This window comes from Sminthopsis crassicaudata, chromosome 4 (genome assembly GCF_048593235.1).
Source record: "Sminthopsis crassicaudata isolate SCR6 chromosome 4, ASM4859323v1, whole genome shotgun sequence".
NCBI lineage: Eukaryota > Metazoa > Chordata > Mammalia > Dasyuromorphia > Dasyuridae > Sminthopsis > Sminthopsis crassicaudata.
The window spans coordinates 9548562-9568118 of record NC_133620.1 but is presented as its reverse complement, the minus strand read 5'-3'; the positions used below and the strand labels follow the sequence as shown (position 1 = coordinate 9568118).

At 40.8% G+C, this 19557-nt stretch overlaps 2 protein-coding genes across 2 annotated transcripts in view; both read right to left on the bottom strand.

Moving 5' to 3' along the window:
• Positions 1-2539: 2539 nt before the first annotated feature.
• On the bottom strand, positions 2540-4037 carry INSL5 (insulin like 5). Its single transcript, XM_074264606.1, has 2 exons — positions 3411-4037; positions 2540-2764 (listed from the first exon to the last, which is right to left on the bottom strand). Exons 1-2 carry the CDS (start codon positions 3580-3582, stop codon positions 2541-2543), a joined length of 396 nt encoding a protein of 131 aa, XP_074120707.1. The 5' UTR covers positions 3583-4037; the 3' UTR covers position 2540.
• Positions 4038-6068: 2031 nt separating this feature from the next.
• DNAI4 (dynein axonemal intermediate chain 4) overlaps positions 6069-19557 on the bottom strand; it is a 73531-nt gene continuing 60042 nt past the window's right edge. Inside the window, exons 13-17 of the mRNA XM_074265692.1 lie at positions 18489-18610; positions 14663-14761; positions 11184-11410; positions 9062-9218; positions 6069-7522 (exon numbers count right to left, since the gene is read on the bottom strand). Coding sequence (XP_074121793.1) covers positions 7475-7522; positions 9062-9218; positions 11184-11410; positions 14663-14761; positions 18489-18610 — 653 coding nt within the window. The 3' untranslated portion in view covers positions 6069-7474. The remainder of the gene's footprint in view (positions 7523-9061; positions 9219-11183; positions 11411-14662; positions 14762-18488; positions 18611-19557) is intronic.

Sequence of the window (19557 nt, the reverse complement as noted above, 5' to 3'; positions counted from 1 at the left end):
TTCATTCTTTAGACTTTATTGTTTCCCGATGTTTCTGGGAGTCAATTAGTTTCTGCTTGCTCAATTCTAATTTTTAAGGAATTATTTTCTTCAGTGAGATTCTGTATCTCTTTTTCATTCTTCAGACTTTATTGTTTCCTGATGTTTCCTGGAATCACTTAGTTTCTACTTGCTCAATTCTAATTTTTAAAAAATTATTTTCTTCAGTGAGATTCTGTACTTCTTTTTCCATTTAGCCAATTCTACTTTTTAAGGAGTTCTTTTCTTCAATGAATTTTTGTACTTCCTTTTTCCATTTGACCCACTCCTATATTTTCCACAAGAACATTAGAAGAGTCTTTAATTTGAAAAAAAACCCAGGTAGTTAGCATCACCAAGTATTACTCTGCTCTGACAATTTTTCAAAATTTTTTCTCGTTTTAATATTTTCATTTTCCTAGTTACATATAAAACATTTTTACATTTGTTTTTAAAACTATGAGTTCCAGATTTTCTCCCTTCCTCCTCCTTAGATGTTGCAAAAGAAAACATAGATTTCCCCCCCCCAAAAAAAAAAACCCTCAAGAAAAAAAAAGTTTTAAAAAAGTATGCTTCACCCTTTAGGAGAGGGAGTGGGGGAAGGAGGGAAAAAATTGGAGGTTTTGCAAGAGTACTTTTGAAAAATTACCCATTCATACCCACAATCATCATTGTCAATACATAACTAATATGTGTCAAGGACAAGATCTGAACCCAGAATTGCTTGGCTCCAAGGTCAGAACTATATTCACTATTCCACACTCCCTTGTTCTTTTTCTTTTTTCTTCTTATTATTTTGTGGTTCTTGAAGACAGGGACTATTCAGTTATTGGGGGGGGACTTTAATCTGTGCCAATGAAGACAGTATCCCTACCCACAAAGTTTCAGATCATTAGAGAAATTGAAAATAAGCTTTTTTTGAATCCCACATTTATGAAGTCCATGTTAGTTTCATATTGAATGGTGATGGTTTCATGAGATTGAAATTGGAATTTGTCTTAAATTTTCACTGAGTGGATGGTCTGTACTCTTGAAGTTGAAATAAACATTTAATGAGACTCTTTATTAGCATAAAAAATTTAAACTGCCACCTCCCACATGAAACTCTTCCTAGTCCCTTCAGCTCTCCCAAGTTATCCTTTCATGTGTACAAATTGTTCCCTCTTGATAGAATTTGTAGCCTCCTTGAATCCAAAGATTTTCTCATTTTTGTCTTTGAATCCTCAATTTCTTGCATAGCCTCTGAAATATAATATATACATATATATTATAAATATAAATACTTATTGATTGACTGCACCAGCACCATCTCACTCATGAAGCCTTCCTTGATACTTTGAACTGCTAATGCCCTCCCTCTCTCGACTTCCATGTGTTTGTGCTATATCTATCTATATGTATACATATATATATATATGTGTATGTATGTATTTCTATAGATAGATATCTATACCTATAGATATCTAGAGACAGAGAGAGAATAAGAGACAGAGAAAGACAGAGACCGAAACAAAGAGAGTCTGGGATATGTGGCCATAATATGGCCACGTGGCACGAGTCTGATTGCCACTTCTCAGGGAAAGACAGCTGCCCTGTCCCCTCCGGCTCTCCTCTTCTTTGGGCTAGACATGCCTGGTTCCTTCAGCCTGGCTGGTGGTTGACACCAGAGCTGGAAGTCCCTGCTTTGTCACATGGGCTTAAATCTTGAGATCTGTGGAAATAGCCTTAGAATTTGTACCAAGCGTGTATCTTGTGATAATCCGCGGCCAAGGGCCTTCCCCTCCTACTGCAGATTGTTACTGATCACAAGTTCTATAAGTAGCCACACCCCAAGCTTTCATGTCATTGGAATAGCCAAAAGCTCACTTTTTAAACTCCATGTTTGTAAAGTACACACTGTGTTACAGTGCTGGCTTCAGACAACACTCACACACACACTCACTCACACACACACACACACACACACACACACACACACTCTCACACACACTCACACTCACACACACTCACACACACACAAACACTCACACACACTCACTCATACACACACACTCACAGATAAACAAACACACACAAACACTCACACACACACTCACTCATACACACACACACACACTCACACACACACACACTCTCACACACACACACACTCTCACACACACACACTCACACACACTCACTCACACACACTCACACACACACACTCACACACACACACACACACACTCTCACACACACACACACTCACACACACACACTCACACAAACACACACACACACTCACTCACACACACTCATACACACACACATATACACACTCACACACACTCATACACACACACACACACACACACACACACACACACACCCCATAGCTAAGAAGAAGAAACCAAATCTGGATTTTATGCTCGGGCTTTCCGTTTTCCGGAAGGCCGCGCACAGAGGAAAGGCACGGACTTCTTTGCTTGCGCATCTGTTTATTGGTTTGAAAGCCCTCGTTTTGGCCGGAGTCGGGGCCGGCCCTAACACAGCTTGCTCAGTTCTGAGGCGGTGCAGCCCGTCCGGCAGCAGAAGGCGGCCAGGTCCGCCATGTCCGTGTGCCTCTTCTGTTGCGCCGTGCCCCCGAGTCGGTGCTTCAGGGTGGGGATTTCGTGAGCAGCGGACTCGGCAGAGAAGAGGCTGTGCTCCACGAGGTCCTCAGAAGCTCCATTTTCGTTCAGTTCTTCGAAGTGCTTTTCCCCTTCGGCTGTGTGACAGTAAGAAAGAAAAAACCATACCCATATAGGACTGTATTAGAGAGGGAATCATGGCAAATCCTGGACGGTTTCATATTAGCAAGAAGTGAGTTCAAATCCTGCCTCTGACATTTACTGGCTGCCAGCCTGGCAAATTATCTGACTCTACCTTAACAGTCACTTCCCTCATCTGTAAAATGGGAGTAAGGAGCCCGCTCTCCCCGTAAAGGCCGGCCAGCGGCTCTGGTGATCGGGTCTGCTGGAAGCCCTCCTTCTGCAGAGGCTCTCGCTCCCTTTCCAGAGGACTCTCCCCCCACTCTGGAGATACACAGTCATTTCCACCCCATCTGCTTCGAGGAAGCCTTCGAGTCCACCCCTCACACAAAGGGAATGAATGCAGCCCACACATGGGCATCCCGAGGCCCACCTGCCACATCATGGCAGCCCCCGCTCTGAGGCAGCTCTCCTTGGGGGCAGCAAGTCTAAATGGGACCCGGGGCCCCTGTCCCCGGGTCCGACTTCTGTCTGAACCCTCATCCCTCCCAGGTCTCCTTTGCTAAACATGCCCAGCCTCCGAGGGCAGAGCTCCCAAGGCCCTGTACTCTTGCCAGCCTTCCCTGACCATCTAAACAACAGCAGAGCACCCCCTCATCTCACCTCCGTCTTCCAAGGTATTGTGCAGGTCCCTCTTCCATCGAGAGCTGCCACAGGTGTAGACAATAGCCCTGATGAAATCTCGCCCACAGACCTTCAGGACCTCCTTGCCTCTCGCCCCGGAGATGGCCACCAGGGCTGACAATAAGAGGAGAGCCCAGAGAGAGACCTTCATGTTGCTGACGGCTGAAGGGGAATCCACAAGGAGAACCAGCAAGGGCAGCGGACACGGGTTTGAGGGGATGCTGGTCCTCTAGGCTCATTTATAGCTGGTGGGTGGATGCTCACCACAGAATGTTTGTTGAGCACACATGGGCCGGCTAATGGGTTTTATGGCTCTAAGTTTAGGTCACCAGTAAATGATACTCTTTCTTAGTGTCAAGTACTTCCGATTGAGGGCTCCGGGGAGGATCCTGACTACCCCCCGCGGCTGGTAGGACTAGAGATCACAGTCACTTCCGGAACACAAAGTGATGTGTGTTAAACAAGGGACATTTTACAAGTCTTAGCCCAGGTCACTCTGCCTGCCTGAGGCCTGAAAAGGGCTTGTCCCAACCCAAGCAAATGGAGAAAGAGAAAGAGAAAAATAGAGGGAAATAGAGGAAAAATCAAGCTTCCCCTTTCAGAGGAAGAAACTCTAGTTTCTCTATGTCCCAGAAGCTGGGAGACTCAGCTCACAAGGACTTAGGGATTTGGAGTCAACTGGAAATCACAACTTTACCCTCCACTGAGAAAACAAATTTTCCTGATTAGATCAAAATTCTTCCAGAATTCCCTTCAGCACAGAGGTTCAGGTCAGCCAAGTGTGTGAAACAGCTCTGTCTCTCCAACAAACATAGTTTCTCCAGAGACATCTTTATACATATTGTTGTTCCATTCCAAGTCTAGAAGAACAAGTTTCCTCTGGACCCCTGTCAGTTTGGGAACCTACAACTCATCCGGCAATGTGATGAGCAGGCTTCGTTCCAAAGGACAAAAAAATAAGGGCTTAGGGGCTCCCAGAAAAAAAGAAGCACAGGAGGTTGGTTGGAATCGGTCCCTCTAAGATCAGATGAGGGCTCTGGACTAAAGCCTGAAAGACCAAGGCCGGGTCTGCAGAGACCAGGACACTGAAGCATCTCCCTCACTTTAGGGGCCACTCAGCTCTGGCCCAAAGCATCTGGCTTCAGTTCACAGGAGAGGAGAGCCTGGCCTCCTAGGGAAAGGGTTAGTCTTTCCTTTCTTACACTCATTAGTTCATTAAAATCCAACATGGCACCCCAGGTTTGAACTTCCTTCTATGTTAAGTTTTAAGCTCTGATATAGAGGGTCCCCAAAAGGGAGGCCAAGCCCTTGATTTTATCAACCATTAGCCTACCAATAGTATGGATAAACAATGCCATGAGTCCTGAGGTGAAAAGCAGGGGCAGGGGGCACTGGAATGCAGAGCATTCCATTACAAGCAGCTAGGTGGGGCAGTGGGGAGAGCCCACTCTCTATTTACAACTCCACACTGCCACTATTATTGTTCTTATCAACATTTTCCCCTTTCTCCTTTTGCCCTTGGTTTAGCCTTCTCTACGTCTCTTTTTGTGATCAATTAAACCATAACCATTGGACTGTCCTTAAATTCAGGGGTTCATGTATAAAATATGTTGTTTTATATTTTTACCCCCACTTCCTGACATATAGTGGACACATATAGGGTGAATGCTAAATTAAAATGGATTTTATTCCTAGAGGTTCTGATTCTGTTTAAAAATCATGTGAATACTTGGTTTGCTGCAATTTTTATAATTCTGGGGCAGAAATTCTCAAAGATCATAATAATCTAACGTACGAAGGGTTTTAATCTGTGCCAGTGGAGATAGTTTGGAACCCAGAATCAGAAATTTACCAGCTGTGAGGCCATATGCAAGCTACTTAACCTATGTTTGCCCCAATTTCCACAAATGTAAAATAGGGATAATAACATCTTTTTGCAAGGTTGTTATTGAGCATCAAATACTTGCTCTTTTTCTTCCCTCCTTTACCTGTCCCTGTTTGGCACCCAGTCTCAAAGTCTTTCATGGTCAGATTGTCGGGTAAGATTTTATTTTTGACTTGTCTAGTCCACGCTTCCGGATGTGCAAGCGGACACTTTCCAGAGAGCATCATTTAGCCGGGCAGCTGAAATCTTTGCCACTACACACTGTGGCCTATTTCACATATCAGTTGAGTTCCCACAATTCAATGTTTCTTTGGCACAGGGCCTGTCTCCCAACCACATTTCCAGTGGTGATAGCTGTGATTCCCCTACCCAAAATATCCAATTCCTAAAGGATGGAGCATGGCCAACCTATATATTTTCAGGTTTGTTATTAGTGAGAAGACTCCCCACCAATCCCAATGCTTGCCACAGAAAGGCAGCCAACTCCATCGCCTTGTGCAAAAATTTCTCCCAGTGAGTGATGCTCTCTTGGCCATGAGCATCATGGGAAATGAAGTCCCTAAGACTTCTTCCTCACCCATCCCCACTACAGTATATACTTCTACCATTCTGCCTTTAGGAGAGACTGCTAGAGATGTAAGGAAATGGACCAGTACAGTTAGACTAGAGTATTCCTTGGTGGGCAAAATGATCATAATTATTGAGAAATATAAAGGTCAGAACAATCAAGTACATAAAAAATACAATAAAACTTCTCCAGACAAGGGACCAAATGCATCAAGCTTTTATTCATTTATGAGCAAACTCATGGAAAAACTGGCTTTTAGGATAATACAACACAGAATCAAATCATCGCCTACATTTTTAAGAGATTTTTTTAAAATGCCTTATCCTAACAAAGCTCAAAAGCTACTTTTTGTCAGTGGTCTGTTTGTTTAAAAGATGAGTCCAAAAGAATCAAAGAATGCTAATAATTATTTGAGATTGAAATAACTGAACACAATGGGAGACAGCAATAGCTCTCAAGCTGCACTGAGTCTATGTTCATGGAACCCAGCTTTTCAGAGAATTTACTGAGTCACCGGTGCCCAATCTTTTCATCTCCACTTCAACAGAATAAAAAGCAATGTTGTTTGCAGAAGTTCCCGTGAACTCTACACATGAACCCCAAACACTGCTGTCCCTGTTCTGGTGGCCTAAGCTCGTTTGGGGGCCCAGGATGTTCAGGTCTTTAGAGAGGTTAGCTTGTGAGGCCCTAAGCCTGCCACATCCTGGATAATTCCTGGAAAGTTGTGTCAATTCTGGGACTCCCTTAAAAAGGAACTAGCCAAGTTGTGCCCAGATATCCTCTGAATCACCCTCAAAATGAACCTAACTTCACAGGGGTTCTCCACTTCAATACTGGTTGCACTGGATTTATTCTGGGAAGCCCTCTCTGCCCATCCAAGTCTGGATTCTCAAGTCTGAGAAGGCTGAGGGAACGCCCAGAACTGTCTCTGTTCTAGATGAGTTACAGAGCAGGATTATGAGACCAATCGGAATCTGCTCATCTGACATGCTCTGGAATAGCCTCTGCCAAGTAATCAATGTAACTTGTGAGAAGCTACTGTCACATAATCTTACAGTTTAACGTAGCCATGGAGAAAATCCCCATCCCTAGTAAGTGGAGAAATCAAGTGCCCAAACTATTTATTCTTAATGATTCAGAAAGAATCCTAATTCAAGCACTTTGGAAAATAATTAGAGTTTTGTAAACACCAGATAAAGAATTACTCTTCATTCAGAGCCCTTGGGACTTTTTTTTTACCTTGTTAATACATAGTAAAGCCTGGAATCTAAAGATAATTGTCAAGTTATGTTCTTAAAGCCAGAGTATTTTTCTTATAATTTGCTTTGTAGCTATGCCAGTTAAATGATAGGCAATTTCAGCTATCATCTTCTGGGGTTTCCCTAGAAAAATTTCTGCAATAATCAGTTTAAATCACATAAAAATATACTAATAACCCTTTTGTCTGATTTATCTTAAAATTGATTTGTAAAGTAAAAATAGACATAATATTCTGCCTAACCAAAATCAAAGAGTCCATCTAAAGTATAGAAAATAGCTGCTGTTTGATATCAAAATCCTTTATTAAAAAGGATCAGCATCAACAAATTACTAAACACTGCGTGCCTCAGGTCCAAGCAAAAGGTTAATGGCATCCTCCTAGAAAGAGAAAAAGAAAGCGCACAATTACAAAGCTAGAAAAATCCAAGTGAAGTTGTTTCTAAAACATCATTCACAGGTAATGAAGTAGTGTTAAATATAAATTAGTCAATCAATAAAAATGAAAAATATCAACTAGCCAATAAGGTTTTTCAATCAATTCACTTGACTTAATTTAATTTAAATCAATGTTACGCTTTCTATTATAAACTAATTCTTTTCTATAAGTGTTCCTTTTAATGATACTCACTAAATAACTTTACAAGAATTTCTCTGTATGTGAAATTTGGTGTTCATGCCATTGAGTTAGTCATAACTTTCACAAGGCTTTAGCTTTCTCGTTTGTAAAATGGTCGGGGAAGGAGGAGGAGTAAATAAATTACGTGTACACATGCCACAAAAGTCCTTGCCAGCTCCAAAACGCTATAATTCTACTAATTTACAAGACATGATACTGAGATGCTAAATTCTCAAATAAATTAAATAATTTTATGTAAATTTAATTATGTTAAAAACTATTTATAGCTTCTCCCTACCTCCCAGCTACTAGTGCTTCCCTTTCCCAAATCATATTGTATGTAAAATGCATATATAGTTTTATATATTCTACATGAATACATTATAACAGAAAGGAAGCTTCCTGAAGACAAGAAATGTTTCATTTTTGTCCTTCTGTTCTTAGTGTCTCTGCACAGTGCTTACCACGTGGTAACCACCTGATACATGCTTGACTGGAAAAAAAAGTGCTACTATATTATCAAGGGCAGGTAAGTGTGGCAGTGGAAAGCTAGCCAGGCCTGAATCACACAGACTCATTTTCCTGAGACCCTTCCTAGCTCTGTGCCTGAGCAAGTCCCTTAGCCCCAATTGCCTCACAAAAGAAAAAAAATCAATTTTAAAATCAGGTCATTTAAAAAACTGTGACATCCAACGAAATCTGAAATCTGATTTGACCCCACTAATCCCAAGTGATAAAATCTAACTAAAAATAATGTTTGAGGAAATAATTTATTTTTGAAATCTTAGCAATATAGAAGGAGACTTTTCAAAATCTTTAATGAGGAAATGTTCACTCTTTCCATCCTGTCTGACTCTTTGTAACCCAATTTGGGATTTTCTTGGCAGATACTGGAGTGGTTGGCCTTTAGCTCTTTTGACAGATGAGGAAACTGAGGCAAACAGGATGAAGAACCCAGAGTTACACAGCCAGTCAGTATCTGAGGCTGGATTTGAATTCAGTTCTTCCTGCCTCCAAGACCTGTACCACTGTGTTGCTCCTCATAAAGATTAAGCTAATAGAACAGGATCTTTCCCTTTAGTTGGGCAACAGTAAAGAGAAAGATAGAGCTCAAAGAGACCGTTATCCACCCTGCTCAGTGATTGGAAATCCTTTGAATGAATCCTGGTGTGCCCCTAGACATTCATCAATAAATAAGCCATTTTGGGGGGCACAGAAAACATCCTCGAGAGCCCTGAGCTTTCTGCTGAGAACCTGAAGTCATCAGTCAGAGCCAGCGCCTGACTCTGGGTCAGTCCTACCCGGCCAGTGTCCACGTAAGTGGGCATGTCCTTCAGCTCATACACGATCACTTGCCCTTCGCTGTCTCCAATTAAAATACAATCGGTGTTTTTAGCAAACAGGACGGTTGTAAATTTCACTCCTGGGATAGCCAAATTCACAATAATAGGATCCAAACTGTAATAAAAAAAAAAAGCATTAAATAACTTGCACACTCACTGTAACAGGCATTTATTCACACTTGCCCCAGTTCCTGGGATACTTCCCTCTTGGCGCTCCCCTTGCCCATCTCCACCCTTCAATGTCTCATGGAAGTTCCCTCTTCTAGTTCAGCCTAATTTTTTATATTCCCAGCTGGAAGGGACTTCTTCCTCATCCGATTGTATAGGTCTTTATCCTTTTGTGCATACATACTAAATTTCATATTCTATTTACTGATGGACAGGCTTTTTCCCACCCCACAAACTGATAAGATTCTTCAGGGCAGGGTCTATGTCTTCTCCAAATAGCCTTCATAATGCACAAAGTGGGGCTGAATAAGTTAAGGGAATGAAGAATGTATTTCCTAGAAAGTATAGCTTTAGGTAGACTTCCTTTCCATAATTAATTAAGATCTTTGCCAAAGGCCTCCAAGGGAACAAAGTTTGCGTTTGTTGTCCCGTCGTTACCCTTTCCATTTCATCCCTCTATTACATCCTGGTATACTTTACCAACTCTTCCTAATCTTTGGTCCGTCCCAAAGGCCCCATGGCAGTGTTTTGCCTTATTCTACCCTCCCTCAAGTATCCCAGGCTTGGAAATGATCCCTCTCCATCCTCCAAAGTAAAGCAAAATGGCCCGAGCGTCAGTGTACAAGCTCGAAAAACTGTTACTGTGTCTTCATGGAGTTTTGTCAACAAGGTCTCTGCTTTTTGGTGTTCTGTCCAGATTAGCTGTAGCTTTCGTTCTAAGGAGCAAGTATCTTTTAACTTCATGGTTGAGTCACCACCTACAGTGATCTCTGAGCCCAAGAGTATAAAATCTGACTCTGAGTTCATTTCATCTCTATTTGCCAGGAAACGAAGGTACCAGTTGCCAAGATCTTAATTTTTTGAGGTTAAGCTTCAAGCCAGCTTTTACACCATCTTCTTTTGTGCTTATCCAGAGATTTCTTCATTCTTTTTCACTTCTGGGATCGGAGCGGTATCTTCGGCCTATAGGAGATTGTTGATTTTTCTCCTGGCAGCCTTAATCTTGGCTTTGCATTTACCTCACCTGGCATCTCACATTTAGTATTCTGCGTATAAGTTAAATAAAAAGATGAAAATACACAGCCTTGCCATGCTCCCTTTGCAGTCTTATCCCAATTGGTCATTCCATGTTTGGTTCCAATCATTATTTCTTGGCCCTCACAGAGGTTCCTCAGGAGACAAATAACATGATTTAGTACTCCCATCTTTTTAGAAACTTGCCACATTTTGTTGTGAACCTCAAAGTCAAAGGTTTTAATGTATTCAAAGAAGCAGAAATAAATATTTTGTTCTGAAACTCCTTTGCTTTCTTCATAATCCAGCAAATATTGAAAATCTGCTTTCTGGTTCCTCAGTCTTCAAAAACCTGCCTGCTCTTCTGGTACTTCTCAGACTATATATCTGTAATCAAAAGCCTAGATTGAAGTATTTTAAGCAGAACCTTGCTGACGTGAGAAATGAGTGCAATTATGTTTGTAATTTGGGCATTCCTTGGCTTTATCCTTTTGGGGGACTGGGATATCAAGTGATATTTTCTAAACTAGTGGCCTCCATTCCAAATTTGCTGGCAAATTGAGTAGAGCACTTTAATAGCATCACCTATGAGAATTTTAAATGACTCAGCTAGAATTTCAGCTGCTCTACAAATCTTAGTTGGCAGTGCTTCCTATATCCCATCTGACTTCCTTCTGTAGGATGGCTGGCTCTAGATCAGGAACCACACCATTGCAGTTGTCTGGCAATGTTAAGATCTTGTTGGATAGTTCTTCCTCTAAATACCCCCCTAACATATTCAGAATGTAACTTCAAAGGTTCAAACACACAGGTGTCTTTTTCAGAAAATTGTTCCATGGTCCTAAGGGATTCTATTAGTCCTGAAAACATCCCCAAATCAAGAGCAACAGTCACTTACGTACTGCAGTGGAGGTCCCAGATCTCTACTCTATGCTCGTTTGCTGCTGCAAAAATGTAGGCTGACTTTGGAGACCAAGCAATATCGTAAATCACGTGCGTGGTGCTATAAAAACTCAAATACGGCTTAAAGACGTCTTGTTTCCAGAGATTCACACCCCAGTCTGCGGAGCAGCTTAGGAATGCATCATGGCAGAATTGGTTCCATGCTATTCTATACACAGGACCCTAGAAATGAAATAAATACAGTCCAATACCACAACAGGCAGAACCCAACTTACATACGCCCCTGCAAAGGGTCATCTAGGAACAGTCATTGGTCACGGAAGTGGAAGGAAGAAAAAGGATGGAAGGGAGCAGGCTTTCTGAACCAAAAGAGCCTCAGACCCTGACCTAAAAGCCTTGTGAGAAGCATCCTGGCTTTACTTGAAACAAGGATCGTTTGGGGCTGCATGGTTATCAAAGCACCAAGGGCTAGGCCTGGAGCAGGGTGAGAAGTGTTGGGGACCCTACAGCCAGAGCAAAGGCCCACACGGGAATTTAGGAATTGTCCTGTGACTGAACTGGAGGAGAAACAAGTCCTGCTTGGTCACTGCCCTTCCTCAAGTGAATGACCATGGGCCGGGCAGGTGAGGGACAGACCCCATCCCTGGCTCTGCCAGCTCTGGGCTAGAAAAAAGTGAGGAATCATAGAAAAATGTGAGGTGGGCACAGGAACTAGTAAAAACAAACTGTGGCATTTCTCGGCTCTTTGTGGAGCAAGGAAGAAATGTCTATAGATGGACATGTGAGAGAAGCATGAGGTCAGTCTGGGTCAGCAGACTTTACACTGAGGAGCGAGGTCATGTCCAGCCTCCTTCCCCCAAAGACGCTTCCAGGAGAGGGGCCTGGGGGATCTGGCCTCTGGTCATTCACTTGGATAAAGTCTGCAGATGGTGCATATACTACTCAAAATGAACTCAATGGGTTCAGTTCTAATAAGAACTTCTGAGTCTTGCCTGATATTCAAGTACCTTCCCAATCTGGCACCATTTTGCCTCCCCAAATTTGGGTATTATCATTCCCTGTTCTTGTACTTTCTTCTGCTAATAAATTGGACATTTCCTGATCCCTCCAGAATTCCTGCATTTTCACAGTTCTGGGCTTTTCTTAGGTCTTACATTTTTCCCTTTTCCTTGAGTCTAGAATGTCCAATTGGAATGCTCACTCCTCCACGTAGGCTACATGGATCATCTTCCCAATGGGCAGCAATCACTTCTCTTTGATCTTCCATTGCACTTAGATTTGTAATATTATACCACTTATATCACAAAAACATCACAAAATAGTGCTATAGTTAGCTATTTGTGTCATCTTTCTTAAGGGACAGGACCATATCATATCTAAATTTTGCATTAATTAGAGAAATGCAAATTAAGACAACTCTGAGGTACAACTTCACACCTCCAGATTGGCTAAGATAACAGAAAAAAATAAAAATGAATGTTGGAGGGGGTTTGGGGAAACTGGGACACTAATGCATTGTTGGTGGAGTTGTGAAATGATCCAACCATTCTGGAGAGCAATTTGGAACTATGACCACACTATATACCCTTTGATCCAGCAGTGTCTCTACTGGGTCTGTATCCGATGAGATCATAAAAAGGGAAAAGGATGCCCAGGAGCAAAAAATGCTTGTAGCAGCCATATTTGTAGTGGCAAGAAACTAGAAACTGAGTGACTGCTCATCAGTTGGAGAACGGCTGAATAAATTATGGTATCTGAATGCTATGGAATATAATTGATCTATGAGAATAATTGGCAGGATGATTTCAGAGAGTCCTGAAGAACTGATGCTGAGTGAAGTGAGTAGAACCAGGAGATCATTGTACATGGCAACAAGAAGACTATATGATTTTTTAACATGAGGTTATTCAGGTCAATTCCAGTAGGCTTGTAATGGAAAGAGCCAGCCACATCCAGAAAGAGGATTCTGGAGACTAAATGTGGATAAAAGCATAGCATTTTCACCTTTTTTTGTTGTTGCGATTGTTGCTTTGCTTCTTTTTTTTCCTTTCTCATGTTTTTTCCCCTTTTGATCTGACTTTTCTTGCACAACATGACAAATATGGAAATATGTATAGAACTACACATGTTTGATTTATATTGGATTACTTGCTATCAAGGGGAGCGAAGGAAAAAATTTGGAACACAAGATTGTGCAAGAGTGGATGTTGAAAACCATCTCTGAGTATTTTGAAAACTAAAAAGCTATTATTTATCTTAAGAAAAGAAACTCACCAACTTAAAACCCTTTAATAATATTCTTAACAGAATCCATTCTTAGAGAATTTCAAGTTTGACACTGTCTGACTTTGTCACTTTGTAAAATGTAATTATCTTGTGACAGTTTGCAAAAATTGGTGAGAGTAAAATGGTAAAGTGTCAGTTGGGAAATCAGGGTTTGAAGACCTATGGAAAAAGGAGAAAATTCTAAGCCCTCAATCTTTGTGATATATGTTATAAAAAAAATTCAAAATTGTTGTAATGTTTCTAGGGTAAATCAACTTATTTCTTCAATAACTCTAGATGTGATTATTTTAAAATATGTTATAATAACAATAAAGGGCAGAGCCCAGGGCTATTCTGAGGTAACTGGAAGGTTGTCAAGCTTGGTAAGGATGATGTGGGGAAATCTGCCAGCTCAGAAGAATGAGACACACTGATTGTCACCCATAGGTGTCTCTTAGGTTCATAAGTGGCCTTTTTAAGTGCCCTGCCCTGACTGGTCTAAGGCAACACTTGCAGGGCCACTAGCATGCTACTGGTCACAATCATAAAAGTGATCCTAGTTTTTATAGAGGAAGAAACTAGGACAGACAGAGATCAAATGACTGAACCACAGTCACTCAGCTAGTAAGGAATGGCCTTCCTGACCCCGTGGGCCAGTCTGGGAGCGAAGCACTGCCTCCTGACTCTCAATCCACCCTACTGCCACAGGCAGTCACTCCCAGACCAGGTGAGATGTCTACCTAGAAAGGATGTTGAGGTTCACCTGAACGCACTGGAGAAGAGCAAACTGGGCCTTATCACACATAAGGAAGCTCAGGAGAAGGGAGACAAAGGCGGTCGTCAGAGGGATGAATGAGCAGGAAAAGGGACAGATCATCCAGCAGTCTATGTGCCTCCTGACTCCCATACCACGCCAAGATGGCTAAAGGCAGCTCCTGGGCCCTGGGAGGAGCCCCTGAGGCAGATTTCCAGGGACACGAGGTCACTAAGTGTTTCCCAAAAGATGGCCATGGCTGATGGACATGTGCAGAACATCTAGAATAGAGAGAGAAAAAGCAACCAGAGGCCCAAGAGCTCAAATGGAGGCTGACCAGGGATCAGCCCTGGCCCAGGCCCTAAAGCTGCCTCTCAAAGAAGGGCTGGGGAGGCTTCCTGTCAGATGGCTGGTTAGAAATCTCCACCATTTTACTCTGATAGAATTCTACTCACCTTGTGACCTCTATAGGTTTCCAAGTACTGTTCATTATATGAACAAGAGCATTTGTGAATGAAACCTTCTTCTGTTCCGGCCAGATAGATGTTTGTGTCCTATAGGGAGAGAGTAAAACAGATCTATTGGCTGCACGTTATCCTTGAGCCCTGACCGCCACAGCCCAAGCTAAAGAAGGTCAACCAGCAGAGATTCCCTGATTCACCAGAACTCAAGGAATTACGCAGCTACTGTCTTCATCAATGGAGGCTGGCCCTCATCCCTCTAACTTGGGAACTGGCCTGTGAAAGTGGCTGGATATGGCCTCCAAATTCAGTCCAAATGCCAATGAATCTCTCTGAACTTGGCAAGACTCTAGCAAAATTGAATGCAACACATTGATCAAATCCCTAGAATGTGTGTGAGGCACTGAGAGCACTGTGGCAAGATGAAATATCCCCTGCTCTCAAGAAGCTTTACCCTCAGCCATAAGAGGCAGGTCCCAGAGCCTCTGTAACTCAGAAAGACCTTCCTCTTTTCTATCCTCATCTTCAAGAACCCAGAGTCATGGTTGTGAGACAGGTTTAATATCCATGTGTAAAAGACTGTTACAAGTCTTTTAAAAATATATATTTTTAGATAACCCAGAATCATTTTTATATCATGAAGAATAGAATTTTAATGGAAAAAAACTGATAATACTGTTGAAAACATTTTCTGTTCAATCAGCATGAAAAAAGAACTTATGCATATTAGCATCCATGACACTCCATTAACACCTAGAACTTTAAGTCTCTTCTCCTATTTGGGTTTTTTACATAGAGGTAGCCATTGGAAACATGTTGTTTCCTTTTTTAAAAAAGTCTCTGTATTGATCATTTTTAAGACAATATCTCATTCAACTGGATAGCTTGCCTTCCCTGTAGCTACCCTCCAATCACTGGGCACATTGTTTATTTCGAGTTCTTTGGTAATGGAGATAGTACATTAGAAGCATCTTAGTGCAGAGGGTTCATTTTCTGCTTCTTCCAAATGATTTCCTAATGTTCCAGCTCTAACAGGGGAATGAACTGGTTAAAAGACATGGCTTTCATGGCTCTGGCTGTATGTGACCCTTTACAAAATGGGTTCACATGGAAGCTAGAAGCCACAGTTTTTAAAAGTACAAGAAAGAAAGAAGAAGAAGGAAGGAAAAGAAAGAAGAAAGAAGAAAGAAAGAAAGAAAGAAAGAAAGAAAGAAAGAAAGAAAGAAAGAAAGAAAGAAAGAAAGAAAGAAAGAAGAAAGAAAGAAAGAAAGAAAAGAAAGAAAGAAAGAAAGAAAGAAGAAAGAAAGAAAGAAAAGAAAGGAAGGAAGGAAGGAAGGAAGAAGGAAGGAAGGAAGGAAGGAAGAAGAAGAAGAAGGAAAGAAAGAAAGAAAGAAAGAAAGAAAGAAAGAAAAGAAAGAAAGAAAGAAAGAAAGAAAGAAAGAAAGAAAGAAAGAAAGAAATGAAAGGAAGGAAGAAACGAAGGAAGAAGGAAGGAAGAAACGAAGGAAGGAAGAAAGAAAGAAACAGAGAAAGAAAGAAAGAAAGAAGAAAGAAAGAAAGAAAGAAAGAAAGAAAGAAAGAAAGAAAGAAAGAAAGAAAGAAAGAAAGAAAGAAAGAAATGAAGGAAGGAAGAAACGAAGGAAGAAGAAACGAAGGAAGGAAGAAAGAAAGAAACAGAGAAAGAAAGAAAGAAAGAAAGAAAGAAGGAAAGAAAGAAAGAAAGAAAGAAAGAAAGAAAGAAAGAAAGAAAGAAAGAAAGAAAGAAAGAAAGAAAGAAAGAAGAAAGAAAGAAAGAAATGAAGGAAGGAAGAAACGAAGGAAGGAAGAAACGAAGGAAGGAAGAAAGAAAGAAACAGAGAAAGAAAGAAAGAAAGAAAGAAAGAAAGAAAGAAAGAAAGAAAGAAAGAAAGAAAGAAAGAAAGAAAGAAAGAAAGAAAGAAAGGAATGAAGAAACGAAGGAAGAAGAACGAAGGAAGGAAGAAACGAAGGAAGGAAGAAACGAAGGAAGAAAGAGAGAAAGAAAGAGAGAAAGAAAGAGAGAAAGAAAGAAAGAAAGAAAGAAAGAAAGAAAGAAAAAAGAAAGAAAGAAAGAAAGAAAGAAAGAAAGAAAGAAAAGAAAGAATAGAAAGAAAGAAAGAAAGAAAGAAAGAAAGAAAGAAAGGAAGGAAGGAAGGAAGGAAGGAAGGAAGGAAGGAAGGAAGGAAGGAAGGAAGGAAGGAAGGAAGGAGGAAGAAAAGAAAGAAAGAAAGAAAGAAAGAAAGAAAGAAAGAAAGAAAGAAAGAAAGAAAGAAAGAAAGAAAGAAAGAAAGAAAGAAAGAAAGAAAGAAAGAAAGAAAGAAAGAAAGAGAGAAAGAGAGAAAGAGAGAAAGAGAGAAAGAGAGAAAGAAAGAGAAAGGGAGAAAGGGAGAAAGGAGAGAGAAAGGGAGAAAGGAGAAGAGGGTTATGTTGAGTATTAAACTAGACAATAAATCACAAAAAGGGGACAAATATGCACTTTGCTGCTAATCCAAATCAGGTCTGAATTAGTAGCAGGGGAAAAAAACCCAGTCATCCCTAGAATACTACTGATAGCCCTATTAAATCAACTTTTGGTTTCCTAGATATTGATGGATACAGCTCAACCCATCCAAGAGTAATTTCCCAGATGAGAACAGTAAAATTTTAATATAGCAGTCTATTCTTAAAATAGACAGACATCAATGTAATGTAAATATTTGTTCTTGGTGAACATACTTAGATACAAATAAAAGCTAGAAATGGTCCAACCAGTATGGGAGGGTATTGCAGATATTGCACTGATTTATCTTAATACTTCCAATTATACCCACACATTCTGAAATCCCTAAACATAAAATACCCTAAGATCATGTTTAATTGGATTAAAAAGAAGATTAAAAAATTATGCAACTCAGATTGCTGATTTTCCAGTAAGAGCATTCCCTTCTTAGAAAAGCATATATGGAAGACACTTTATGTTCATTCATAGAAAGTGGATTTTCCCTGATACCAAAAAGATTTTTTCAGGACGTTAGGAAATCTGTAATTTCATCAGAGTGGGTAACTCTTCCACACCTTAGAAAACAATTTCCTGAATTGCTGTGACCAGCTCTAGTCATCTGCTAACTTGGCTCTACTGAACTGTATGTGACCCCTAAAAAGGGACTTAAACCTCTCGGTATGTGGGATCTTTCTAAGACTAGAAAAAGGGGATCATTATGATCATTATGAGGATCACCAATCAAGAGTTGGAAGGACCTCAGAGACCATCTAACCGAACCAAGACTCAAGGAGTACTTGTTCAAGGTGGGAAAGCCGGGATAGTTGAAAATGAGTTGGGGAGAAGAGGTCCACTTCCATTGGGCACATCTTCAGAGAAAGAGATACAGAGAGACCGAGAGAGAGGCTATGGTATTCATTATCTACTCCCTTAACTTGTCTCCAGCCAATACTCACCATGAATTTAGGAAGTTACCCTGATTTTTGCAGTCTTCAACTTTGGCTAAAGTCTAGCCAATTAACTATGGTATAAGTTTGTTGGTACAAAGCAGGTAAGACTGTTAAAGGCTGCAGACACTAGTACAAGGAAGGAGATTGTGGAATCTTTCTTTTATTACTCGGATAGATACATCCTTTCCTCACAACAAAGAGAAAGGGAAGGAGGAGCATATCTGGGTCCTTGAGCACTGTATCCACCTGAGGCTGGTCAATGATTTTGTGAATTATGAGGCCAAAATAGCCATTGATATACATATTCTTTAATTCTTCCAATAATTTCCTATTTAACTGCAAACTTTTATAAAAACAGACCAAGAACTCCTACCCTGGGGTGAAAAGCAAAGCACATTCCAGGAGCCTGCCGAGATATTAAAGCTTCACCCTTCTTGTCTCTCTCATTTTGCTTTTTTTGCCTATCACTTGCCGTTCTCCTCAATTTCATCAGATCTTTGGGGAAAAAATAAAATGAAGAAGGCAGATCAAAAGAACAATACTTAAATAATGACAGTAAATAGCAACCAAACTCAAAGATAATCTTAGATTAAATTAATAGTCCCACTTTACTCTGCCCGTGTTGAACCTCATTTGGACTGTGTTCCATTATGGGAGGAATGGTTTAATAATGAACTGGAGAACCAGAGGTGGTAACCAGGATGTTGTGAAGGGTCTTGACATGAATGAAGGGTCATGACATGAGAGGATCTATTGAAGAAACTGACTATGGGAAGTCTAGAGAAGAAAAGACTAACCAGGATGTGAGCACTGTCCATGTACTGGAAGGGTTGACATGGAGTAAAGGGATGGTTTCTCCAGGGAGCAGAATCAGGAATGAGGGAAGAGTCAGAGAAGTGATTCTCCACCCAACAGTCCTAGTCATGGAGAAGCAGGGGTGGGCTCCCCTACTTTGGAGAGCTCCAAGCAGAGGACGAACACTGGCTTGTTGGACTGGTTATGGTAACGATTCGTTTTATGTCTGGCTTGGCCCCCATGACCCAAAGTCTCTCCCGTTAACAATTCTATAACATTTCTGGGAATACTTTGTTCACATGAGACTCAGTGCTTTTCTGCTCTTTTCAATGAATCAACCAATAAATAAAATACCAAAAAGTGTACAACTACATATGATGAAAGTCATAAACAGCATTTTGTGTGGTTGCTTAGCTTAGTTTCCAGGAAGTATGCTCAGTGGTTTGTGTATTTATGTTTATATGTTACAATCCAATAATAAAAATGTAAAAAAAAATCAGAAAATGGCAGTTACTATGTGAAAGGCTGAAATATCACACCTATGCTTAGAATACACCAACATACAATTATCATTTTTAACGAGCGGCTAAGTTAAAATGACAGTAGTAAATTTCAGTGAACCACATCTGGGTACTTTATAAAAGAGG

What these genes read in the sequence shown, in the direction of transcription:
- INSL5 (XM_074264606.1), bottom strand. Translation starts at nt 3,582, where the DNA reads ATGAAGGTCTCTCTCTGGGCTCTCCTCTTATTGTCAGCCCTGGTGGCC. An exon ending in CAATACCTTGGAAGACGGAG is followed by an intron (nt 2,765 to 3,410) that starts GTGAGATGAGGG and finishes ACTGTCACACAG; the next exon opens with CCGAAGGGGAAAAGCACTTC.